The following is a 25,889-nucleotide window of genomic DNA, read 5'->3' on the forward strand; positions in this document are numbered from 1 at the left end:
GGGCTAAGCGCGTCTTTCGGCATCATCCCCCCCCCCCCCCCCCCGAGTGCGGGGGAACGGGCGGGAGCGAGAAACAGAGTGTGAGACCCCGAATCAGCCCGGGAGCCGTTCCCGCGGCCCTGGAACACCACCCGGCTGCCCAGGGTGCCCCGAGGGGCTGCCCCCGGCAGAGGGCAGCGCCGCCGCGCCCAGCCGACACCCGCCCCTTCTGCCGGCGCCGCTCTTGGTGCAGCCGCCCGCCAGCCGGGACGGGGAAGAGGACGGGCGGCTGAAGGGGGGTGCCTGGTACAGCCGTTCCTACAACAACGCGCCGTTAGCGGCTGCCGCGTGGATGGACGCCCCGTGGGTGCCACTGCTAGCAGCTGCTGTGTGAAATACGCACGCGTGTGTACCCCACGGAGCGTCGCCTCTCCGCATGTAACAGCGCGGAGGTTTTGCAGGAAAGCCCTGCCACCCTATCATGTAGAGAGGTGCTGCTCTCTCGCTATGTGGCCGATCCCCCAGGCCCAGCACAGCCGTGAGGAACCCCTAGACAGGGTTCCCCCATCTCCGCTTGTCTCTTGCCGCTCTACTGGCGCCCGCAGCGCCAGCGCGGAAATGCCGCTGACGGCGGGACGTAAGCTGCTGGCCTACGAGCGGAGGCACACACCGGGCAGAGAGCTGTCCCGAGCGCTCGGGGGTGAGGGTCGGACCGCCCCATCGGACCACGATGCGGCCAGCGGTGGCGACGGAAGGTGGTATGAGCCGTAAGACAGGGCCAAGGCTTGAGCCGGTCCGTGGCACCGACCTGCCCTGCTCAGGGAGCGACTCCGCTGCTGTTCATGCGCCCGGCGCCGCTCCCATCCCGCGCCCTGCGAACCCGCGGGGATACGGCGCGGCCGGGTACCTCATTGGCTGTTGCTAGGTGACGTGCGCCGCGCCACGTGACCGGTGTTAAATGCCGTCCCGGCGACGCGCGGCGCCGCAGATCCCGTCCCGCTGGCGGCGGCGGGAGCGCGGCTGCCCGCCCCGGCCTGGCCCCGCGGGTGCGAAACGCAGCACAGCACAGCACAACACAACACGCAACGCAACGCGGAGAGCATGGTGGCGCGGCCCTGACCGCCTCTCCCCGGTGGGGACGGCCGCGGGACGGCGGCGGCCCGTGCCCCGGCGAGAGGAGGAGAGGGATGACCGGGGTGCTGGAGAGCCTGGTGCCGGACATGCACGCCAGCCAGATCTCCGCCAGCAGCTACCAGCACGGTGGCTTGCACAAGCCGCAGGAGTCCCCAACGCTGCCCGTCTCCACGGCCACCGACAGCAGCTACTACAACAACCAGCAGCACGGGGCTGCGGGCGGGCCGCCCTACGGCCCGGTGGGCCCCTACCCCTACGCGGGCGGCGGCACCGCCCCTTACTCCACCAAGGCCGGCTACGACCTGGGCTACGCGGGTGCCTACGCCTCTTACGGGCCCTACGGCACCAGGACTTCTCCGGCCAACAACGACTCCGGTACGTCCAAGACCCGGGGTGCAGCTCTGGGGAGCTGGCGGGAGCCGGGCGGCCACTCTAGGCCCGGCGATGAGGCTGTCGGGGCTCGGGACACTGGGTGGACCGGGAGGGCGCTGGTCCCCGTCGGGCCGCCTCGACGGGGGGGGGGCGGTGATGCCGCGTTGCGAGCAGGGCTCGGGGTGGCGGGAGAGCGCCTCTCCTTATCGGGGCCGACGTTTCTGCCGTAGCAGAGAAGGAAGACTGCGAGCCAGAAATCAGGATCGTGAACGGGAAGCCGAAGAAAGTGAGGAAGCCCCGAACCATCTACTCCAGCTTCCAGCTGGCGGCTCTGCAGCGGCGTTTCCAGAAAACCCAGTACCTCGCCCTGCCCGAGAGAGCGGAGCTGGCGGCCTCCCTCGGCCTCACCCAGACCCAGGTAGTGCTCTCCCGCCGCGGGGTGCCCCGCCACTCGTCCTCCGCGGGATCGGATGGGGACGGTTGGGGGGGGGGAGGTGTGGATGCGACCCGCGGCGCCTCGACAGGCCCGGGATGCCAGTGCGGGGGAAGAGTCTGCGCCGACGAGGCAGCGCCGGGACTGCCCGGGGCTGCCAAAGCTGCTCCTCCCTGCCCCGCCGCGGGCGGCCCCTGTGCCGGGGCGCCCTGGCAAGGCTGCGGCCGCCTGACTCCCCTCTTTCCTGCAGGTGAAGATCTGGTTTCAGAACCGCCGCTCCAAGTTCAAGAAGATGTGGAAGAGCGGCGAGATCCCGGCGGAGCCTCCCCCCCGCCGCAGCTCCTCGCCGCCACCCCCCACCTCGCCTCCCACCTGGGACTTCTCTCCGCACCCGCGCACGGCGGGCGGCACCGGCTCCGCCAGCCCCAGCCCCGCCGCAGCTTTCCTCGGGAGCTACTCTTGGTACCCCCCGGCGCCCGGCGGCCCCGGGCACCTGCCGGCAGCCGCCCCCCTCCCGCAGCCGACGCAGCCTCCGCACCACCACGGCGGCAGCGGCATTTTCTAGGCGCCGCAGAGACTTTAGCCCGAGGGGCTACTGAGGCGCAGCACTGGTGTTTTGGTGAAGCCTGGCTCCGGCCGTCCAGGAGGAGAGGAACCGGGTGTCCGCGCCCCATCCGTTGCGCCGCCGGCGGCGGACCCCGTGTGCGCTCGGCCCCGCGGGGTCAGCCCTCCCGCCGCCAAAGTAACCATGCTGCGGAACAAGTACCCAGCTCCCCTCCTGCCGTCCTCCTTCCTCCTCCCCGGCTTCTCCATCCACCCCACTGGTGCAGAACTTTGGTTAACTTTTTTATTTTTTTAAAGTCGCTAGGTGCCTTTGCGGAAAACCTCACGTTAATGCTGGGGATTAAAGAATAAAATGTTAAAAAAAAAATAATTTTATATGTAGATTTAAGACAAGAGCCTCCCGTGGATAAGTTAACCTTTTTAGCCGTGATCGAAACAGTCCGGTGAGGGGGCCCGGTCGCAGGCGGCTGTTGAGGGGGGATTTCCGCCCGCGCGGTGCCTCCGGGCGGGTTTCGTGACTCGATGGGGCCTCCCCGGGGAGGGCTCCGAGCCCACCCCTCTGGCTCAGCCCCCCATCACCGGCAACCCAGTCACTGGTCCTGCCCCTGCGCCGTTTGATGTATAGAGTCGTGGAAAAAAAAAGGGAAAAAGGAAAAAAAAATAAGGGGGGGTATTTTTTGTTATTTATTATGGAGAACTTAAACACTCTTTTATGTTTCTTTTACAATAAGAAGAGATTATTTAAATAAATTATTGTTTCCATGGTGCCCGCGCTGAGTTTCTTTGGGAATGGGAGAGATTGATTGGGGTGTCGATCTGTACCCCGGGGCTCACGGGGGGTGTGAAAAGCTACGAACCCTCTACCCCCTCCCCAACGCAACTGTTGCCGCAAGCCGGCTTCCTCCCCCCTTCTTCCCTCTTTTTCCCGTCTACAGTAAAATCTCGCCCCTGACAGTCTTCTCGGCGAGGCCATGAATCACTCAGCGCTCCCGGCAGCAGCCCAGAGCCGCCCCCCCGCCTGCTGGCGCCAGCCACATTTCGCCCAGGACTGACTCCTGCCTCATCACAGCCGGGCCGGAGGGCTTTGGGGCAGGGTCGTGTCCGGGGACCGGAGTTCTCCTGCAGTCGGTTCCCTGCCGCAGCCCTGCCCCGGGGAAATTTAGCCTCCCCCTCGCCGTCGGTAGCACCCAGGCCGGGAGCCCACGTGGGAGCTTTGGTTGGGCCGGAGCTGGTGGGTGCCGCCGAGCCCCTCTTGCGGCCCTTCGAGTGCTGGAGGCACCGGTTGGGCCTCTTCTGGATGTGCTCCTGAAGAGCTGGACCCTCCAGTACGTACTCCTCTGGGATGTAGCCCTCCAGGCTTCACCCTTCATAGCTGAACCCCTCTGGATGTAACCCCAGAGGGCTGGATCCCTCCAGGCTGCACCCCCTCCAAGTTGCAGCTCTCCGGGATGGAGAGGGCTGACCTCCCCGGAACGTAGCCCTCTGGGGGACCCCATGCCCCTCCCTGCACCCCTCCAGGCTGAGCCCCTTTCTAGACTGCTTTCCTCAGGAAATGCCCCCCCATCCCCAACCTGTAACCCTGACGGGTGTAAACCTCTGGTCTGCACCCCTAGAGGTCCCGGTGTCTGAAAGAAGAGAGCTGGGAGGGGAATCTCTGCCCCTTGTCGCACCGAGGGTCCCGCCAGCCTGGGAGGGTGTGGGGGGAGAGGGACCGCTGAGGAGGATCGCGCTGCAGACAAGATGAGGAAGTGGCCCAGGCCAGCTCGCCCGGGGCAGGGAAGGTGCAGCCCGACCAGGATTCTGCCGCCAGGCTTCGGCATGAGGAGCCCGGGCAGGGCAGGGGAAAGTGCGGGGAGGGCACAGGGGATACGCTGGAGCTGGGGTCCGGGAGGATGGGTTGCTCCTGACGGCTTGCGAAAAGCTGGGGGGCGAGGGGAGGGGGGAGCAGAGGAGCGAAGGAGGAGTGAGGGAAAGAGAGGAAGAGGGGGGTGGAGGACGAAAGAGGCGGCCGCAAATGAGGCGAGAGGAGGGAGCGGGAGAGACAAAGGGGGAAGAGACAGCTGCCCGCCAGCTCCGGCACTGCCCCGGCGGCGCGGACGGGGAAAACACCCCAGAGGCGCCCGGGCAAACAGCGGCGCCGGCCCGTCCCTCACCTCTTCCCTCCGCCACTCCCGCCCCGGCGACCGCGGAGACACACCGCGGCAGCGGCCTCGGCCGCTCGGTCCGACCGGGGGGAAGGAGCGGCGGGCGGCGAAGCGGGGGAAGCCGCGGGCACGGCTGGGGCGGTGGGCACGGAGTGGGCTGGGTGGGGAAAGGAATCGGGACCGCCTCCAGAGAGAGGGGCACGCGTGGCGAGGAGCCCACAGCCCCGCGAACTGGCAGGGGCTGTGGTCGCAGCAGCGCGTCGCGGCCCCGGGAGGGATGTGTGTGTGTGTAGGGTGTCTGGGACCCCCCTCTGCCAAATGACAAGTTTTACTAAACCGCTCGTCCGGGATGCAGGAGAAAACCGTGGGCCCGGGGCACGGCCCGGACGGGGACAGCCAAACCTCCCCGCCACCCCGCCCCATCGTTTCTACAGGCGCTTCTCGCTGCTAAATAAACACACACACCAAACACCTGCCCCTCGTCCCCCAGTCACCTCCCCGCCGTCCCTCCTCGCCCATGGACTCCGTCCCGGTTCAGCGGTGCGCTGCGGAGCGTGGCGCAGCCCCATGGGGTCGGGCAGCATGCCGACAGCGGCGGGGGTTCCCGGGGAGGAGGACGTATATCAGCGGTCCGGGAGCGGAGCACCCCGCCCCGGGACTGGGAAGACGGCGGCCCGCCCCTGTTGCCCCCCGCGCCTTCCTTCTCCTGTTTGGTTATTACTTTATTACTTATTTATTCGCATTTATTCTTTGCCCGCTATCAGCGGCTCTCCCTGGGCTGCTCGCACCTGGTGTTTATGTGAGTGAGGCTTTTTGAGCTTCACCCCGCAGCATCCTCGCAGCTTCCGCAGCCCTTCCAGGCTCCTCATTTCTCCCGCCGCTCGCAGCGTCTCGGGATGCTGGTCACAGCATGCGGATGGGATGCACACCAGCGCGCCGCACCTCCAGGTGCACACGCATAGATCTGTGCGTGTTTGCAGTCTGCTTTCCCATGCTCTCTTTTCCTGTCCGATAGGACGGGGCGGGCACCGCTCTTGAACCAAGTGCCCCTGCTCAAGGCGGCAGCTACGCGGGGCTCGGCTGCCCGGGGCCGGGACGAGCAGCCGAAGGGCTCTCCCAGCGCATCCCCAGCACTCCACGATGGGTTGGGGGCGGGTGGGACTGGGTCGATTCCTCTCCACGTCCCAGCGCCACCGCCTTCTTCTCCCTCTGCGGCGGGCCCGGCCCCAGAGACGGGCGGCTGAGGGGGCCGGTCCCGGGGGGCGACCGGGGTAATCGTGGGGCTCCGCGGGCAGCGTGGGCAGGGGGGGCCGAGCAGGCAGCCACCGGGCGAGGGGCACCCTGTGCCTTCCGTCTCACGGGCGGGGCCGGCCGGGCTTGTGCCGTGGGTAGGCAATTTACTCATTTGCCCGGTGAAAAGAAAAAGCACGAGAAATTAAATTAAAGCGGCTCTGGCAAAAGGAGTTATTTGAGGCATGAATGTCTCCCCTAAAGCTGCAGCAATCATGTGGCATTAGACACTTCCGGAATCCTATAGCCAACTTGAAAAATCCCAGACCCCTTTTTTCCCTAATTTTTGCTCTGATCTGTAATTTTATCCACATTTGCACTAGTTTGAGCATTCTGGCTCTCCCATCTGAAAGCCTGCAATTACTATATAATTCTTCGCAATTTCACATGTCCTAATATGGACTGTAATTTTTGCGCAAGACAATTTCCTGCTATTTCAAGCATCAACATTGTCAAAGTTGTATGTACATAATAAATGGGAATATCAATGCATAGTTTTTAGCATAACATCTTGACTCCTCGATAATTATATCCGTTCGGAGCCTACGCAGAATTAGCCTGAATTGCATGGTAACTGCTGCTGCTTTAAAATTTTTAAAAATTACTCATAATTTTCCCAAAGATTACCAAGATCTCGAGTGCACAATGTCATCAGCGTAATGAAGAGTAAACATTTATGCTAATAATCTGCAATTTTTTTCATCAGCTATAAAGACAGAGGCTATATAGCAGAAAATTTCAGTCATATTCTGCAAGAGCAGAGCTGCAAAAAGGCTGCTGCTCTCGCTCAGAGGCATGTGCATCTCTGGGGGATCTCGATCCACATTTGCACTCTCAGGATATTATTATTGCGATCGGCTTCTTCTTCCTTTCTTTTTTTTTTTTTTTTTTTTTTCCCTCTCTTTTCTTTTCTCTCCGCTTTCTTTCTCCCTCCCCGATCCTCTCCCCCTGTCTTGCTCGCACACTTTCGCTCCTGTAACTTTCTTAGCGAAAAGCCGCGTCCGGTCCTTTGGTGTGTTGTAAAGCAAAGACTTGTGCCCAGAGCCTCAGGGACTGAGGCGGCAGGTAAGGGGGGCGACACAGGGGCTACGAGAGGTAGCACACGGGGCGCGACGTGGATGGGTGCCCTGCGCGGGCCGCGGAAGGGGGGGGAAAGCAACTGGCCCCGGCTCCTCCGGCCCCGGCTCCTGCAAAACTTCCCGCCGGCGGCGCCGGGGCGAGGGGCGGGAGCCGGGCGCCGGGCAGGGCAGGGGGGATGCCGCGCCGGGAGCCGAACCGAGCCGCGGAGCGGTGCGCGGGCAGAGCGGCGCCGGGGCGGAGCGGGGGCACTCGCCACCCGGCGCTTCCGAGGGGCCGCGCTCTGCCGCCGCCCCGGCGCGGTCGTTCTCGGTGGTGATTCCGCGGTGTGCGTTCGGCCGTTCCTCGCGAAGGGGAGCGTTACTGCCCGGTTCCGAGGCAGGAGCCGGGCGGTGGGCGGGGGGGGGGGGGGGGGGCACCGGCTCTGGGGGGGGGACACATGGCACTTTTTCACCGGCGGGAACGGGGCAGGCGGGCGGCGGAGGGGGAGAGGAGCGGGAATTTCTTGTCCCTCTCTGTCAAACGAAGGGAGCATATTCCGAACGCAGGCGGGCTCGGGCTCCGATACTTGATTTCCCCCCCCCCCCCAGTTTCAGGGGCCGCTCTGTGCTCTGCAATTAGATTGACACATGTACAACATCCCCAGCCATTCAAGGGGCTTTGCAGGGACACTCCAAGGGGATTTTTTTTCTTTTTCCTTTTTCTTTTTGGGTGGAAGATATTAAAGAGGTATCTGTTGTTTGGCAATTTTGCTAAGTCTGTCTTCATTACTTCAACATTGTGCATTTGCTAATTTGGAAGCCCCTTCCTATTGACAGCTCTGCTCCATACACCTGCAAGCAATTTGCAGAGCTCCAATATAGGAGAATTGCAGAGATGGCAGCTCGCACCTATTTTATGGTGGGTTTTTTTCCCTTCGCTTTTCTCAATGCACAGCAAATTTGGCTTTCAGTGCGTTATCTCTTTTGTTAATGCAAAAAGATTCCCTGGGCGAAAAAATTGCTCATAATTACCAGAGAGATGGGGAAACTGCATTAGAATAAATAAACCTGAAATTACTGTAATTATGTTGTGTTTGATGGGCTCGGCTTGTAATCAAGAAGAGAATACAGTGAAATGATGCTGACCCTCTTGGGTTTGCAGCTGTACGCGCACTTCGGGGTCTTTTTTTGCAAAAAAAAAGAGTCATTTTGATCATCATTAAGCTGTGTGTAACCTATTTCAGAAGTGTTTGAAAATGAGGGGCACTTTTTTATTTTTTTTCTCCCCAACAAGGAAAAAATATATCCCAAAATTACATTTTGCCATTTACAGGCTCATCCATTGAGTTTTGTTTGCGGGGTGACAATTGTTAAAGGTATAATATTAGAAATCAGGATTTAAACATTGTAATGAGGTATTGTTTCAATATAAGCACCTTTGGATTATTCATAGTTTAATTAATATTCTCATTATGAAAATCTTCGAATCAGGTATTTGATGAACTACTTGTCAGCAACAAGGCAGAATTAATTAGGCCTGTATTGAGATTAACATTTTCAAATGTACAATTATAATAGCCTCTAACTCAAGACCGCCTCGCTGAGAGAAAACTAATAATTTCTCTATTTGAACTGTTAGCAAGACGTTATTGAATTAGGGGAAGCCAATATATCTTTAAAGCGCTCCGAGCTGCTTGACCACCCCATTTCTCTCCGGTCAAAAGAAGTTTGGTCTCTGGCTGCAAGCGCCTCAGAAGCTGCGGGTCCCGGTGCGCGGCGGGGCTGCAGAGCCGCTCCAGCTCCGCTCGGGGCTGCGGGGTGCTCGGGACAGGGGCTGGAGCCGTGAGGCAGCGGGAAATGCAGCTCCGGGAAGTGTTTTCGGGACCGAACCGCCGTGGGCCGCCGCGCCGCATTTGCGCGCCGGGGGGATGCTGCGCTGCAGCGCATCAGCCGTGCGCAGACTCCGCGCTCTGGGCAGTGGGCGCGGGATTCGGGGAGGGTGCGGGTTGCCCTCCGGTTTGCACTCTCCGCGGAACCTCCGCTCCGGACAGCGACCGCTTCCCCTCCGCTCCGCAGCTCTTCACTCCGAGTAGCGCGGGGAGCGGGAACGGCCGAGCCCGGCGCTGGGGTACCCGCTGCGGCCCCTGGACGGCTCCGCCGTCGAGTGGATGCACGGCCTGGCTGCCGTGGCCGGCGCCGTGGCGGTCCCGTCCTGCCCGGCCAAGGAGTTATTCCCGGCCTCTCCGCGGAGGGTCCCGTGGCCCATCGCTACGTCCGCCGCCGGCTGGCTGGGTCCGGCCGGAGATACCGGGGACCGGCTGCTAGGCCAGGGGAGGCTGTCCCCTTCCCCCTCCTCGTCTCTCGGTTATGGCCACCGCCGTCCCGCCGTGTAGGGCGGAGGCTGGCCCAGGCCACAAGACAGGGAGCACGCGTGTCTCTTTTGCCAAACCATAATTTTACTGTCTCAGAGAAACTTTATAACTTATGTACAAAGATTTGTGTGTTTTTCGGTTTTGTTTTTGTTTTTCTTTCTTTCCCCAGATACAAAGCAATAAGTTAACATTCTCAATATAAAACTAAACTTTGACATATAGAACACTAAACACAGCCGAGCTCAGTTTATCACATCTTCCGAGTTTCACAAGTAAAATGTCAAGATCTCAGTACACAAAGCATCATGTTTTACAGCCACACGAAACGGAAATTATAATAATAATTAAAAAAGGCTAAATTTGTGCAACATGTTTACATAATAATAATATTAATAATAATAATAATAACAATGAATAAAATATGTACAGCGAGTAGCTCCTGCACGTCGGTTTGTGCATTTAGACTTCGGGCCATCTTTGCGCGGAGAAGCCTGGCCGGGGTTGCGCGGAGCTGCGCGGGTGCTCCCGCCCGCCTGGCGGGACACCTCCACCCGCCGTCGCCGCTCTCGGGGCTCTCGTTCCGTTCTCCGCGCCTTGCTTCACCTCGGCACCGCGCTCGGCAGCTGCTGCGGCTCCACTCCCGAGCAGCAAACAACGCGCATGTATTCCCTTTGTTGAATACGCGAGAGATGCAAACCGTTGGGCGCCAGCCCCTCCACAGCAGCGAAGTAGAAAAGTTCTTGTAAAAGTTAAAAATCGCGCCTTCTTTCGAGGTGGTTTATTGGGGGGAGGGGGAATCGGGGGCCGAGTGTGGTAAATGGTGCGTCCGTCCGAGCAGTGCACTCAGCGAGCTGAGTTTGTTTCTGGCGCTCTCATAGTGGTAATTTAAATCAATAAATAAAACCCCTGTCTTCCCCTTTTAACAACAACAAAAAATATACAGATGGAGAGTGAAAGGTACAGAAAACGTCGAGGGAAAGAAGCTCTGGACATTGTACAGCTTCTTTCCCCCTTGCAATTGAAGAGACCGTCAGAGCGGAGTAGCAAATAAATGACCTACATTTCAACAGACACAGACAGACAGACAGGACAGAGGAGAGGGCTTCCCCCCTCTCAAACATCTTTTTCCGATTGTCCCACAAAGCCGCGGCCGCCGCTCGCGGTGCTCTCGGGCTGGTGCGCGGTCGGTGCCCGGGGCCGCCCGGCAGCTGTCAGCGCTGGGAACCGGCCGCATCGCAGCTGTGCGCTCCCGCACCGGGCTGCGGGGCAGCATCCCGGCGGCTGGACGGGCAAGAGACCTCCTGCTTGGTTGTTCGCTTGGGTTTCCTTTGTGTTTTTGTCCTCTCTCTCTTTCCCCTGTTATTATTTTTTTCCTCATTTTCCCCTTTTATTTTTTTTTCTTAATTTCTCTCTTTTTTATTTTTTTAATTATTTTTTTCCATAATGATTGCGAATCTTTTCGGGATCGATGGTGCTTGCAGTAGGGGAAAACGCGTTTATAATCACATCAGCTGCGGCTGCTGCATAGCTTCTTGGTGGGCCGAAGGATACCACGACGTGTAGCTGGGGATGTAGGTGCCCGGGGTGCCCGACGAGGCCTTACCGGAGGCGGAGGTGGTATTCCACACCGGGGGCACCGGTGGCGAGCTGCCGGAGAGAGCCCTGCCGTTGGTCAAGGCGCTGCTCTCCAGGGCGGCCCCTCCTTGCTTCATCAGCTTCTTGAATTTGGAGCGCTTGTTCTGAAACCAAATCTTCACCTGCGAACGGGAACGGGCCAGGGCTCAGCATCCCTCAGTACGGTCCAGCATCCGTCCCCCCGTCCCCCCCCCGTCCCCGCCAGGGTCCAATGGACCCAACAGCAGGCTGGCCCCCGGATTCTCCCCCTTATCTCCCCGTGGTTGCTGTGCCCGTTGCCATTTCGTGATGCTAAACCACCCGGTAAGACCCTCCCGCCCGCCCCGTCGCTGAGGAGCAGCCGGCGCCGGGGAGGCCCCTCTGGGGCCTTTGCGGCACCGGCTGTTCCTCCGCGTCGGGGCGGGCGTCGCGTTGGGCCCTGTTGTGACCCGTCTGCATAACGCGTGGGGACAGGGAGAGGACAAGAGAGAGGGGCCGTCACTATCGGAGCTATACCTGTGTCTGGGTGAGTCCCAGAGATGCTGCGAGCTCGGCTCTTTCGGGGAGAGCCAGGTACTGAGTTTGCTGGAACCTCCTGTTCAAAGCCTGTAGCTGCAAACTGGAATAAATAGTCCTGGGTTTGCGTATTTTTTTCCCTTTCCCATTAAAGCGAACTTCCCCTCCTTCCACCACAGTGCTTTTCTCGGATTCGGCCCCTACAAACAACAAGCGATGCAGAATAAATAATAATAATAATAATAATAATGATGGCAGCAATAGTAATAACAGCAGTAGCAGCAGCAGCAATAGTAACAATAACAGCAGCAACATCAACAATAACAATAATGAGAAGGAAGAAAAGTGAAGCTCGACTAACGCTAACAAAGGCTCCGGGCTATTATGGCAGCCCAGGCTTCTTCCCAGAGAAAGTTTGCTATTTTTACAGGCTGCAGTTTAGGTTTAATTACCCTTAATTGCATACATTGTTTATTGCGCTACGCAATAAATAATTACGAAGACTAATACGTGCACATCTGGGTTGATTTCTTTTCCAGCCAGGCATTGTGTGCTCTGTGTACTGCTCCCCTGTGATCCTCAGCCTCTCCTCACTCATATTTTGTAATTTAATTTCATTTCCCCCCCCCCCCCCGATAGATTCTGTTGTGGGTTTTTTTTTTAATATACGAGCACCCTCCCTCCCTCCCTCTTTGCCTTCCCTCCCCTTTCCCCCCCTCCCCAAAGCCGAGTGCACCTACCTGTCTCCTCTAACCGGGTCTGAGTCAGGCTGGAGCTGTTGGGGTAGGACTGCACTGAACTGATGTAGGGGTTGCTGGAGTGGCTGCTGACCGAGTTCACATAGGGGTAGCCCAGCGGTCGGGAGAAGGACGAAGCTGTGCTGTACGAGCTGTCAGGCTGAGAGTGGCCCGCGGAGTGTAAACAGTGCATGGAATAGTGTCCGTGGGACATGGGAGAAGGAGACATTTGCTGGCTGGGCGGCCCAAACTCCATAAAGACAGCCTTCCCTGAGACGGGGCTATTTAGACTCTCTGGCATGGTAGTCATGGTCATTTCTTGTCGCTTGGTCTGTGTGTGTGTTCTCTCTTCAGCTTGCCTTTTTGGGGTCTGTTGTGTTTCTCAGGACAGGAAAGAACCCAATTTAAGCGGAACAGGGTTTTTCACTTTCCATTCATAAGAAAATGGAGTTTGTCTCTTTGAAAAGTCTAAGCATGATGCTGTAGATCTACACAAACTCGCCTAAAAGCTTTGACTCAGCCAAGCCTATGAATATTCATGAGCTGGCGGAGCTGATTGGTCCGCCGTCTTGCATAATCGCTTTGGATTGGTCCAAGGCGCTCGGGGCTCGCCCGGACCCCGGTGAGCGCGGAGAGCCGGGCTGCCAGCGCCGCGCGTCCCCGCTCGCCGGCCGCACGCCCCGACGGCAGCGCCGGCTCGGCTCGGCGGCCTCCGCTACGCTGCTCCCCGGCACCGCTCCGCGCCCGGAGCAGGGACCGAAGCCGCCTGGGCTCCCTGCTCCCATCGCGGGCCGCTCGCTCTCGGAGGCTGATGACGGCGCCCAGCCGGAGCTCGGCAGGAGGCAGCGCGCCGCTCTCCGCCCTTCTCCTCCGCCCCTCGCCGCGCAGGAGGCGCGGAGAGGACGGCAGCCGCGCTTCACCAGCCCCGGCTGGGTGAGGGCCCACCTTGCGAGACCCGCAGACAAAGCGGCCGTCTCCTTGCCTGCCCGGCCGCGCAGGCTCCGCGGGCACGCGGGGACTGTCCGCCCCTGCTCAGGGCCGCCCGGCTGTTGCTGTTATTGTCCTTAAAGAGAAAAAAAGGGAAAAATTCCAAGGAAACAAGGCTCGCCCTGTCTGGCTAAACGGCGCATTTGAGCTTAAAATGAAAACTTCCGCGTGCGTTAGCAGTAAATGAGGTGGGACTTAGGAGATCCTCCCCAGAAAGCCGACGATGAATCCCAAATCACTTTGTTAGATAATTAGAAAGTGTTGATAATTATTTCTTTCATAATTCAGCGGTGTGACTGTAACAGGAAAATGATCTTGTGAAAGTTCACACGTGCAGATGTATTAGTTACTGATTCATTTGATTAAATGCTAGTCTCAAGTGCTCTGATCCACAGCTGAAGGCGGCCCCATTAGCATAACACTGATGTTTAATTTTCATACGCATAATTAGCCATATATTTAACACTAATAGCAACATGCAGCCTTCCAGCATTAAACAGCCTGGGATTTGATCTGGCCTGGGCTGAACTTTCCCGGTTACACCTAGGTTGTCTAGGGTGCGCAGTTATCACGGCACCGCATCTATGTAATCAAGCGCGTTTTGGCGAAGGGGGAACACCAATAAAAGGGAACATTCAAAACAAATCACTGGGCTGATGCCACTGGAAGTGGCAGTCCCGGACAGCCTTCCACCGCCACCGGGGCTGGGGCACCCCAGCAGCGCCCTCATACCGGGCTCGGGCTCCACCGGGCAGAGCCGGTCTTTGAAGCAACCTTCTCAGGGTTGCGCAAAACCTGACAAGAGAGAGCCCCACCGCTCCTTTTCTCCCCCCCCCCCCCCCCCCCGCCCCCCTCCTTCATTAGAGCTCTGTCGGTTTAATTGCCCATTTCCTAACGCCTCTTTTACTTCCTCCCCCTCCTTTTGTTTCCCTTTTTTTTTTTTTTTTTTGCTCGCGATGCAAAGTTCATTCTCACGGAGCTGCCGCGGCTCGGAGCGGGAAGGGGCGGCAGCGGTGTGTCCCCACACGGACCCCTCCGGCAGCCGACTATGGCCCCCGGCCATGTAAGTGACCACCCGCGGCGTGTCTGCGCGTTCTCCGAGGTGGGACGGGGCACCCCGGCAGCTCCGGCGCCTCCACCGGCCTCGAGTCCGGCGGCTGCGGAGAGAGGAAGCTGCTCCGTGCGCACCGGTTCTGCCGCCACCTCCTCCGGTTGTCCGGGCGCTGGCAGGTCTCGGGGCGAACCATAATCCTGCCGGCCCCACCAAAACCCCGCGGACCGGACGGCGCGGTTGTGCTCGTTCTCCGTGCAACAGCGGCCCTGGGCAGCACGGCTTAGGCGGGCACGGAGGGGCCGCTGGATGCCCCGACCCCTCGGGGGCGACCGCCCCGTCGGGGTTCCTGCCGTGCTTGCCCGCAGGGGTTCCTGTGTGAAAGGCTTGTGCGAGGCGCCGGCTGTCCCCGCGTAGCTGAGGCATCCCTTCAGTCTCATTCATAATTAGGATTACAAACGTGCGCCATCAATGCCAGCGCCCGGCTGCCACCGCTCCACCGCGGCCGGTAAAAGAAGTAATCCCGTCAGTTACGGAGGGATTCAGAGCAAACAAGGACTTCCAGGGGCTGCCAGCAGCCTCCTTAACACCGGGCAGCGGGGGAGGGGGGGGGGGGTGTCCTTGCCCCCAGCTGCCCCTTTCCCGCCTCACCCCAAGCCGCGGCAGGGGACGGGGGAAGCTCAACATCTGCGGTGCCATCCAGGGGCTCTCGGAGCGGCCACCCGCCGGGAGGTGCCCCTGGTGTGTTGCCAGGACGCGCGGGACCCCCAGCTGCTCCCAGCGCCCCGGGGTCTCCGAAAGTAAAATACCCCCTTCCCAGTCCGTCGGGCAGTGCTGGGGGTCCCTCGCCTCCCGCGGCTCAGCGCGCTGTTTAACCTCTGTGTATTTGTAAACTTGTTGGCTGCATCGTTTGTTTTTACAGGTTTTAAGGCTTTCCAAGCTCCTCTCGGGGAGGACGGAGCTAAGCGGCTGCCCCGCGGTGTTAGCCGTGCTCTGGTGGGGTCCTGCTTTTTGAAAAGATGCTGTTAGGAACTATTAGAGCTGACAGCTCGCTGTACTCGAGTGAAAACAAACAGCAGCGTAATGCTGTAAGAAAGGGGCTTACTTCTGCCCTGAACCACCGAGGGACTCGGTGCAGAGCAGCCCCGGTCGCCTGCATGTGGCAATCTCGGCACAGGACAGCATCTGCTTACAATTAAGGGCAAATTATTTGTGCCAAAACCGCACCTTTGTTGCCGCGGATCTGGGGCATTTCTCGATGTCCCTTACTGATCTCCAAAGCTACCCCGCATTTCAAAGGACCAGGTCCTGTTCCAGTAGCCTCTCAATACCAAAGCCAGAGCCGTCCGGCCCGGTGGGGCAGTCAGTAACCGGCTAATTGCAAACGACACCACCCCCCCACCCCCCCCTTCCAGTGCCCGCAAGCCCCGGACAGCACCGCAGGGAGCGCGGTGCCGAGTGGGACCCACAGCTCATGAGAAGCATCAGCTCCAAACTCCGTCCAGGAGCCGGGGCACCCTTCAGACCGCAAACTCTTCTGTTTCTGTTAAACGCTTTCACTGCGGAGTGCCTCTCCCTTAACTAACATGGGCACCGCAGAGCAGTGATTACCCCAAACCGGCTAATTCTTCAAGGAGGGCAATTATTGATCTCCAGAGAAGCAAGCTTCGCATCTCATTTTTAATCACTTTTTTCTTTGTGCTGTGCAAAGAGAAATTAGCCGAGGCAGGAAGGAGGGGAGGGGGCTGCTGTTGGGAAGGCTGTGGGAGAAGAGGTGGCTGCCGCTCCTACCACCCTTGGGAAACTTTTTTGCACCCTAGTAGAAGTTACAGCCTGGGAAACAGCAGTGTGCCAATCGCTGTGTAGACAAACTGACCCCGTATCTTAGCTATAAAGGGAAAATTCTATGTTCCCCTGTCCTCTCAGCTGCACAGAGACCATGTCATCTGATACGTGTTTGTCCCACACAGGATTTGGAAGAGAGGGGACCCGCTCTCTGCCCCTCACCCCAAATAACCCAAACCCTTCGCACTCGCAGGCTGTGCATGGCTGCTTCCAGGGTCACAAACAAGCCAAAGGACTTTATTAAATCCTCACCAGCTAACACACGGACAGGTCTATGTCCAGAGCCAACCTCTCCAGCTGCTTTTTCTGTCCTCTGCTGTGAGTTCTGCAGCACCCATTCTCCACAGAAACTACAGAAATCCTCCTCTCTTCCGAGTGAAACTGGAAATCCCAGAAGCACAGTGAGTCCCTCCGCTTCTTGCTCCATCTTTAGGCTTCTTCCACCAGTTTAGATAGTATTTCTGCTCCCTCTGAGGTAATCACAATGGTATGTTCAAACTGTGCTGATCTGAAATGCACATTTAGCAGTTATTAGGGGACAAATGCATCCACCATGCCTGTAACACTCACCCGGTTTGGGTGGTTTTTTTTTGGCTGTCAGTGATCAGTTCTACAGCTTTAGGAAAGATCAAAAAAATTAAATCAGGCACCTTTTATTGTCTACAGAAATTGCAGTCCATTTATCTTTCAGAATCTTAAATTCGGGGGATCCTTCCATTATTATCGGCTCTGCAGCAAGAAAAACAAGATGCATTCTAAAGTTAGTTGTGTGGAGTGTGAAGCAAGAAAGAAAGTGTGTGTGGGGGGTATGTGGGGTGGTGTCCCAGCAGGTAGCTCCCCTTCTGCACAGGTCCTGCTCCCCTGGGCTGGCACTCCCTTGCAACACTCAAATGGGAACTAAAGAGGAAGACATCAAGGTAGGAAGTTGCCCATTCCTCTTTTGTAAAAGCAGGGAATTTTAATCAAGCTTTAATTAAGACCCCGTGGATAATAACCAACGCACCAACCACACTTATAAACAGCAGATAGTTTTAAATATGTGAATTTTTTAAACAGGCTTAAAATGTTCATTAAATCAGCAAAACAACAATTTTCTTATTTCCCTCTAATTGCCATTTAGCCACACGGTGCGAGAGAGGGCTTTTCCCCGGCGGCTCTCCGTGATTGGTACCTTGCTGGCTCAGCCCGCGGCCCCAGAGCCCAGCCGCAGCCCCGCCGGGCAGCTGGCGAGTACGAGCCACTCTGGGCTGATGCTCCCCGGTACACCGCAGCTGCGGGGACACGGACCCATCCTACCCATCCTTCCCACCCTTCCCATCCCCCACAGCCCAAGGGGGGCGGCAGAGCCTCCGCCTTGCCAAAAATACTCTTCCAAAATCTCATTTAGGAGGATCTATAATAACCATTTAATTTTCTGAATCTTGTCATTTGGAAGGTATTTCACTCAATCGTTTCCTCAATGCATTTAAAAAAATGATATTTTAATCTTCTGCTTCCTAAGGGGTCAGCGTCGCCGACATTCCCCTATCTGCACGGGTATTTCGATATCCCAATAAAGAAACGGTCCGAATCTGGGCTGCTCTGTGTGTACTTTTATAAAGAAACCCGTAGCAGAGAGTTACTAACCTATAGTGAACGCCATTCCCTCTTCCATTAGCAAATCGCTGTCATTGGCTACAAAACAAAATAAAAACGCGGTTATGACTGTTGGGTTTTTGGTTGTTGTTTTTTTCTTCCCTTTTTAATAAACACAAACAGCACTTGGTTTAACCCCCTTTTTTGGCTCGCAGGTACCGCGCACGCCGGTCCCCGCTACGAACCGCAGCATCCGCCGAAAGTGATCCCACCTCGGCAGCAGTCGGACCGCCCGAAGGCGGCTCCGTCCAGGCCGGGTGCGAGGACATTAACTTTTCGGCCGAGATTTTTCTTTGCCCTGTAACAAACTTTGCCGGCATGGCTCAGGAGCGGGGAGGGGGGGGAATGCAAGGTTATGGGGGTGTGGGGCCACGGGACACGGCGGATGCCACCCGGAGCGGGGGTGAGAGGCGGTCCGCGGGACACTGCTGCCCCAACGACTTGGTTAAACGAGCGATCTGTCCTCAAAAATACCCGCGCGACTCTCAGAAAAGGAGGCCGGGTCTGCCCGCCAGCACCCAGCGTGGAACGCCCCCCTCTCCGGGGATCCCCGCCGGGACCGGCAGCGTGCCTGGGTGAGGAGGGGGGTTCTGTTCGTTTTACCCCCCTTCCTGGAGCCGTTCCATTGCCGGCGGCAGAGAGAGCGCGGGGGGCAGTGGGGCCGCTTACCGTGGTGCCACACTTCGGGGTGCCCGTGGAAGTACGACCCGATGCCGTGGCCGACGAAGAACGGGCAGACCTGGAAGCCGCCCTGCAGCGCCACGGAGCTGCGAGGGCAAAGAGGACACCGTGAGGGAGTGTGGCCCGACCACCACCTCTGTCAGCCCCGGGTCTTGCCACCACACTGGTATCAGCAGCAGCATCACCCAGCTCCCATCCCCAACACTGGGTCACCACTTTGTGCCTGCTCCAAAAGACAGCAGCCGTCGGAACTAGCACTGGTGAGCCATTGTTAGGTTTCAGAGTGAACATGCCTGCCAGCAGAGGCTGGTAGCTTCTGTGTCAGCCCTGCTCTGTCTATGCAAGGCGGCAGCATATCATGTCCCTATCTAATGCTGGGTAACCTTTTCCACAAGCACACTGGGAACTCATTTTAACCTGGGACAGCTAAATGGCAGCCAAGTCACGCAGCTGAGACTCCAGCACACCACCAAACTGCAGCCTCTGCGTCTGCCAAGCCCTCCCTCTGTGCACAGTCCATGCTGGGTTGTGTATGCACTGTCTGCACTGGGTTTTCTGCAGGAACAGAGGTTCTTGCTGCCAACAGGGAGAGTTAAGAGCCCTACTGCTTCCTTTTTGGAATACTGCAAATATTCTGTACCAAAATGTATTGAAACTCCAGCAAATCTATTCCTGATAATGAACCCATCACCAAACCCTTCAGTAACAAAATGGAAGAGTCATAGTTCATCAGTTCTGCCTGGGAGATCTGTCCTGTTCTCCAGGGCCTGCCTCAGGGAGGAACATCTCTGAGAGCTGCCTGCAGGAACATGGTCAGGCACTGATCCCTGCCCATGTCAGGAAAGCAAATTCCTATTCTGATTCCTAAAAAACGCATGTGGGGTGTCCTCTGGCTGCTGGGCTACCCCATGTCTGCAGGCTTCACTCTCGGATTCTGCCCTTACTCAGCCAGCAGTGCATGGGGTGACTTAAGGGCTCAGCCAGGAAGGCTGTCACATCCGAAACAGAAATGTGCAGAGGTTTGGGGGGACCTGGAGGGGGATTAGAAGTGACAAGGAGGTTATCCCTGTCCCTGCGTATGATCTTCATACTATTTCTAAAATCAAGCAGGAAGGCACTAAGCCTGAAAGATTTCACCTACAACATTAAAATCAAACTTGTTTTGAATCAAACTTGAAGTTTTAAAAACGTCAGGATTGCCTATATTTAACCATAACATGTTTTCTCAGAGTTTGACTACAGGTGGAAAAGCAGAAAAGTTAAGAAACTCAAACAAAATTGTAAGCTCTCACAGAAATTAAAGCATGTTAAACCCTACAGGGAGACTCTCACTCAGGTGCAAAGTGGCCTCAACCTGCTGTATGCAGTAATCCCTTTGCACACCAGGCTTCACAGACCCTGCAGTGCTGGCTCCAGTGCCTGTGGGTCACCATCCTAGAATTTAATGCCACTGCAATTGAGGGACATGGTGCTCCACCACAGCAAAATGACAATGAGAGAGGAGTCGGGTCAATGGTTAATAATGCTGCAGTGTTCAGACCTTAAGAGCACATTCTAACAGGATTTGTATATTAGCTTTTACCCACCCATTGCCCTGATACAAAGACCCATCACATTTCATTCATTAACTCTAGAGAAAATGGAATGTCAATTTTAGCTGCCTCCAAACTCCTAAGTATTGGCAAAGACACTTACCAATAAGGCTAGAAGTTTGGCTTCGTTTGGTTGCACACAAAACCATCTATATGGAAAAAAAGTAATGAAGGTTTATGCAGCAAAAAGTCCTACTTAGAGATGGAAAACTTTCTCCCCTGCCTAACACATTGCCCACATCTGGGTCAGAGACTTGGCCTGCTGGCTATGACAATACTGAAGGCCAAGGAAGAAGCACGGGGAATGGAGTCCGAAAGCCAGATTACTCAGAAACATACGCAAAATGAAACTGATGGTCTCCAGTGACCAAGCCCAGAGCAATGCAGATAATGAGTCCCATCTGGGTGAAGCAATTCTCTGAAGAGAGATGGGAGAAGCCATCCATGCAACATGTGATAAGCTTTTCTTTCACCTTCTTCTGCAAGCCTTTTTGCAAGAGGACAAACAATCCCACTGACTACTCAGCTTTGCCAATGTCCTTACATGGCACTCCTGACCACTGAAAAAGCACGGTTGGTTTATGAGTTGTTTTGTATTATTACAGGATTTCCCCCCCCCCCCCCCCCCCAAGAAATACCCATCTTCTGTAGCAAGACAGAAAGCTCTTTTCTGTGCAGCTATTCTTCCAGGCACCATGGCTACACACTCTCTGTGGGCAAGGGAAGCTCTCATCTCAGCACTCAGCTGCTGCTGAGGAGGGTGGCAGTGGCAGCAGCAGCTGCGTGCTGAGCATCGGGTGCAAGAGCACTGAGGTACACAGAAGGCAGTGTTAAGACAGCATCCTGTCCTCAGATGGTGAGAGAAGTGGTTCTTGTGCATTTCAACAGCAAATTCTGCCACTTTCTTGCCAAACAGCTTGAAAACAACTCTGTTGGCACCAATACTTCAGTGGTTGCTGTCTGTGATCAAAATAAGGGATCTTGGAGCTCACAGGGCTTTGACATCGGTGCTGACAGACGTCCGTGCCCCTCCTCCTTCCCACTTAATAACGTCTACATAGAGAGCTTGGGTATTCTTTACATAAAATGCAATGTGGTCAATGAACCTGAAGTGACACACAGAAAACCTGTGGAGAAAATAAGCTGCAGGTATGAAACTCAGGCACGTTCAATCTGGCTTTAGCATCTGCATGCGCTTCAGAAACACCTCATAGGGAATCTCACTCCACAACTACTAGCTTTACTTTGGAGTATTTAAAAATCCTAGTGAGCTCATTCGTCCTTATGGAGTTACAGTAAAACACGCAGCTTTCCTAAAAACCCAAAGCTACTAACCCCAGCTATAACTTGCAAAAGCAATCCTGCAAATGTACACGTTGGCCCTAAGTGCTGTCAGGAGGACTGTGAAACAGCTCTGAGAAGAGTGAATTGAACTGTTAATCTTGGTCAGCCCCTCCAGCCTCCAGGATTCCCAGGCTGTGGAATCTGATTAAAAATCAAGATGCCATGGAGTGGATAATTTTTGCACAAGTTCTGCCATTTGCTGCTGACAACAGCTCAACATTTCAGTTTCACTGTTTCACTGCCCAGCTCAGGACCTGTCAGTGTTGGCCTTTCTTTCCAGCTCTTCCTGGAAGGCAGCTTTACAAGATTGCAGCCCCAGCTCCATGTGCTGCACCTAGCAGACAGGCAACATAAGATCAGGCATCCAGAGGAGTCCTGACTGCAAGTGGGAAAGCAGTGAAGGTGGAGGCAGGAGTTGGCATGGCTGAGCTGGGCTACCTGGCATCTGCCGTGGGAAAGGAGAGCTGCACCACTGGGTGGATGCGCCAGTCTGCCAGTTCCCTTTGGCTGCCGAATCACTTCCAGAGCAAAGGCTGGGCAGTAAAGCCATGCCACACTGACAGCATCAAGGGGGAAAAAAAGATTCTTCAAAATAACCATTGTCAAAAATATCCATTGACACATTTACCATCACACAGCTTATTCTTTGAGCCATGTTGCACACCTGGGCAGAGGTGAATTGGGCAGGATTAAAAGCATAATCATTTAATGAGCCCAGTATTTGATTTTACGTTTTGCTGCCATGTGTTCCAGCCCAGTGGCTGCAAAGTCAAGAGTACCTGCAGTGCTGCTTCTCTTCTGATGGCAAAGCCAGGCAAAGTATCTGGCATTGGGATGAACTGGAAGCAGTCAAGCTGGTAAAGGAACATCACTGAGGGCCAGGCTGTCCACCTAAACACATAGGCAGAGCTTTTGTGTGGTGGTATCATGCTTCTGAGAATGGACAGAGACAAGAGAGCTGGGTGCCAGTTCCCCCGAGTACCCTCTTCCCATGTTGCCAGACAACAGTTAATTCTCCAAAAGGAGGGATGAGTCTGGAGACGTGCATTGCTGTCCTGCCAGCAGTCCAACAGGGAAATTGCCACAAAGCCACAACAGGCAGGACTGACTCTTACAAAGCTCTCCTTGATACTCTGCAGCCTCCTCTGAAAGGAGCTCTTGGGTTATAAATCCCTCCTGCTATGAAGCTGAAAAGCAGGTTGAAAGAATTTCCTTAGGGGGCTGGCCCTGTACAGATAGCCTCTAGGAGCATCTACAGGATAACGGGCAACCCAGCTCCAGAGGAAAAAAACATACATTCAGTCTTAGGACTGAAACCCCATTTTTTTCTGGGGAGGGGAGAAAACCAACCCAAACCTGCGTTTTCTTTCCTTTTTACCAAATATTGTAATTTTCCTCAAGGCAAGTCTGGTACAGTATTCTAAGCCCTCACAGGAAACAAAGTGAAACAAATCCTCTTTTTATCATTGACACAAATCACTTTGGGCTCTTTGATGGCATAAGTGAAGAATTTTGCTGATTGCCAAAGATGGCACAGACAGCTTTGCTGCTTGGGCTGAACATCCTGGTGAATTGATTCCTTCCCAGCTAGGGATGCTTGCCCTACAGTGCCAGCTTCTTTCCCCAGGGATAAAACAATCTTGCAGAGAGAACAGCATGACATGAATGGCTGAAGTTGCTAAACCTGTCTTACACTTTTGGGCACTTGGGAACACACTTGGGAAACACTGAATGAGATGAGACCTATGACAATTGTTTTCTTATCTAGGTATTTTTTTTTTATTAGAAGTAATTGTGTTTTTCTTAGCTATATTGTTAGCAAAATGACCACTGAATGGCATATTTGCCTTTTCTTCTAATTTCTTAATTCTTGAAAACAGAATCAGCCTAAATGAGATTTCCTCCTGAATTTTATAACCATTTTGAATAGTACCATATTATCCAATTTAAGAAACTATAAAATTCTACGGGGAAAATAGTAAATTATTTTTCTCTTAAACAATAATATTAGACTGAGGGAATGCACAAGTTCAGGGATTCCCTATAATGACAATAAATGTTGAGGTATAATTAGTAATATTTTTGAAAGAAAGGTACATTTTAGTTTCAAACTGGAACACAAATTACTGTATTTTTCTTACAATAGTACTGAACTTTTATTTGAGGTTCTCTGTTTCTGAAAGCAGACATGATGGATTGAAATAAAAGATAATTTATTGCAATGCTTACTTTCAAGTGCAGAGAGAAGCAGTGTAATTGTAATTTACAGTAGCTGTCAAGGAAAATCTATCACAGATGACATTAAAATGACTTATTTTGCCTGAGCCACTTATTGTTTAAATGTGCATAATCTGATAGAAACAGATTTTTTTAAAAATCCGCTTTATATTGTTCTAAATTAATATCAAAACATATACTTATGAGTTAAACATTTTAAACCATTTATTAACACTTTCATTACTCCCCTTTTTTTTTTTTCCCAGGAGTCGGAAACTGGTTTCTTTAATAATCTCACATTTATATTTTTAGCTCTCTACACTCACACAACACTTCCACGTACTTAAGCTCACTGTCTAACAAGTAGATTTCAAACTAGACTTGTTTCTGTCAGGAAGAGAAATGTCAGAAATGGCAGAAGAAAATGGAACGCAGGGCCCAGTTCCGTTTCCAGTGGAGCTGACTGATAGTTTTGCCACCACCTTCAGTAAGAACAGGTCAGCAAAGAGTCAGATTTTTCTAAGCGAACTAACTCGCAAATCCATGCAATCTTTTATTTGCAACTTGTAGGTGATGGGAGAAGGAATCCATGAAACATGGAGTGTCAGCTATCGAGCTTCCATAACAAAGACTATGCTACAATACTGAATGCAAACTCATCTCTGCAATATAATTACTTGGAAAACTATTGTAGAAAGGAAATATTCTGATTATTTGTGTGTAAGATATGTTCTGCATATCACTTGAGCACCTATCCAGAAATACTGATGAAAGAAACCAAGACACATTTGCATTCTGATGGGCCTAAATGTTTTCAGCTTGTAGGTAGGTGCCTATTCTTGGGTATTTATGGTATCTAACTCTTTCAAAGCTTCAGATTTGTATGTATGTATGCATTATATATGTCTGTCTGCATGCAAATATCAAATCACAAATAACTGGAAACACACAGCTTCAGCAAACTAAGGCAATCTTTCAGCAGAGGCAGTGTTAAAGTAGTTTTAAACAAATCAGCACATTTAAATCGCCAACATGATAAATTCCTGAGAAATAAAGTTAATGACCTGCTATTTCATATGTAGTTTTGAACAGCTATTAGCTTTGATTAATCTGCTTTTCAAAGGGGGTGCTGACTATATATATTTACACTTTGCAAGTAAACTGACCTCTGTACCAACACAGCAAAAATCCAATGTCACATTCAATTCTATTATTTTTTCTTCTTGCTCCTTTTTTTTTGTTTGTTTAATACAGCTAGAATTAATGTAGTGAATCTGTAATGAAATGCATTATCCTGCATGGAGATTTATCAGATTTTCCAATTGAATGCCATGCTTTGCTAGCACTAGCTGGAGTTCACCTGCATGTTGGTGTGGCGTGTGGCTCTTTTTTGTAAAGAGTTAAGTTGAACACAAAAAAAGGGAACAAAGGTCAGCACCCAGCCGCCACTTGAATGTGAGATTTTTCTTTTTATTCCCCTTGATGTATACTAGGCTCTGTGTTATTAGTCTTAATGATGGAAAATTGTAGTGTTGATACAAATCTTTTTTTCAAAGTAGTAGGCGGGAGCTCCATTTGTTAGTAAGTTTTTTTGTGACTAAAAGCCACGGACAGTACATTTATGTAGCAGTAAAAGGCCTAGATGCTCTTTCCATAGCAGAGCTAATTATTCCTACTGTGACCTTACTGATCTACCCTGTTCCTAGTACATCTCATCTGCACGCCTGTTCCTCTGTGTAGATGGTGTCAGAGAATATGAAAAACCCTATAATGAAACCATTTTCATGATGGAGAAAGGCTACTGGAGTTGCACTTGCTACAAAGAGGCTCAATTATATGAGTAATTGTGATAATTTTCTACATTCATAGCCTTCAATGGGGAAAAAAGAATGAGAGCCACAAAGGAAAATTACTTTAACAAGAAAGTACAGAGAGTAAAAATGGAAGAAGAGACAAAAAAGGGGAAAAAAATAACCAGAAAAAAAGTTTAAAAAATAGATCTGGAGGGAGGAATAGCAAGACAGGGAGAACAACAGAAATGCTCAAAAAGCCTATGTGCAGCTGTGTTGCACAATTAAATTGAATTTTTTTTCTGCAGTTGATGAATGTGACTACTGCAAATGTGCCTCTGTAGTTAGCTATCATTTGTTGTTCCGTGACAGGAAAAGGATAATTACCTCTCAGAGAGAATCAAAGGCTGACATGCCCTTTAGACACAGCCATGAATGCAGAGCTCGATAGAATGCTTGAATAAGAATCCAGTGTTCTGTGCCCCCTTCTACTCAAGAATAAATTTTGTTAAAATGCAAGAGCACCACCAGTAA

At 53.9% G+C, this 25,889-nt stretch overlaps 3 protein-coding genes across 9 annotated transcripts in view; 1 reads left to right on the plus strand and 2 right to left on the minus strand.

The window, feature by feature from the left end:
* The first annotated feature begins 1,068 nt into the window (after positions 1-1,068).
* DLX2 (distal-less homeobox 2) lies at positions 1,069-2,616 on the plus strand. Of its 2 annotated transcripts, none has more exons than XM_062604661.1 (3): positions 1,069-1,488; positions 1,716-1,903; positions 2,169-2,616. In XM_062604661.1, exons 1-3 carry the CDS (start codon positions 1,167-1,169, stop codon positions 2,481-2,483), a joined length of 825 nt encoding a protein of 274 aa, XP_062460645.1. In that variant the 5' UTR covers positions 1,069-1,166; the 3' UTR covers positions 2,484-2,616. The 2 variants fall into 2 exon arrangements, with proteins under 2 accessions (XP_062460645.1, XP_062460646.1); XM_062604662.1 differs by having other exon boundaries at positions 1,719-1,903.
* Positions 2,617-9,410: 6,794 nt separating this feature from the next.
* On the minus strand, positions 9,411-12,899 carry DLX1 (distal-less homeobox 1). The gene is made up of 3 exons (XM_062604664.1): positions 12,217-12,899; positions 11,477-11,676; positions 9,411-11,103 (listed from the first exon to the last, which is right to left on the minus strand). Exons 1-3 carry the CDS (start codon positions 12,527-12,529, stop codon positions 10,849-10,851), a joined length of 768 nt encoding a protein of 255 aa, XP_062460648.1. The 5' UTR covers positions 12,530-12,899; the 3' UTR covers positions 9,411-10,848.
* Positions 12,900-15,917: 3,018 nt separating this feature from the next.
* METAP1D (methionyl aminopeptidase type 1D, mitochondrial) overlaps positions 15,918-25,889 on the minus strand; it is a 48,616-nt gene continuing 38,644 nt past the window's right edge. For 3 of the 6 annotated variants that reach the window (XM_062604754.1, XM_062604749.1, XM_062604755.1), the window contains exons 7-10: positions 18,401-18,498; positions 17,723-17,770; positions 16,747-16,825; positions 15,918-16,604 (exon numbers count right to left, since the gene is read on the minus strand). In XM_062604754.1, coding sequence (XP_062460738.1) covers positions 16,526-16,604; positions 16,747-16,825; positions 17,723-17,770; positions 18,401-18,498 — 304 coding nt within the window. In that variant the 3' untranslated portion in view covers positions 15,918-16,525. The other 3 variants (XM_062604750.1, XM_062604751.1, XM_062604752.1) reach the window with 3 other exon arrangements.

Source organism: Pezoporus occidentalis, unplaced genomic scaffold, assembly GCF_034315485.1.
Source record: "Pezoporus occidentalis ecotype Australia unplaced genomic scaffold, CSIRO_AGI_Poc_V1 ctg88, whole genome shotgun sequence".
NCBI classification, from domain to species: domain Eukaryota; kingdom Metazoa; phylum Chordata; class Aves; order Psittaciformes; family Psittacidae; genus Pezoporus; species Pezoporus occidentalis.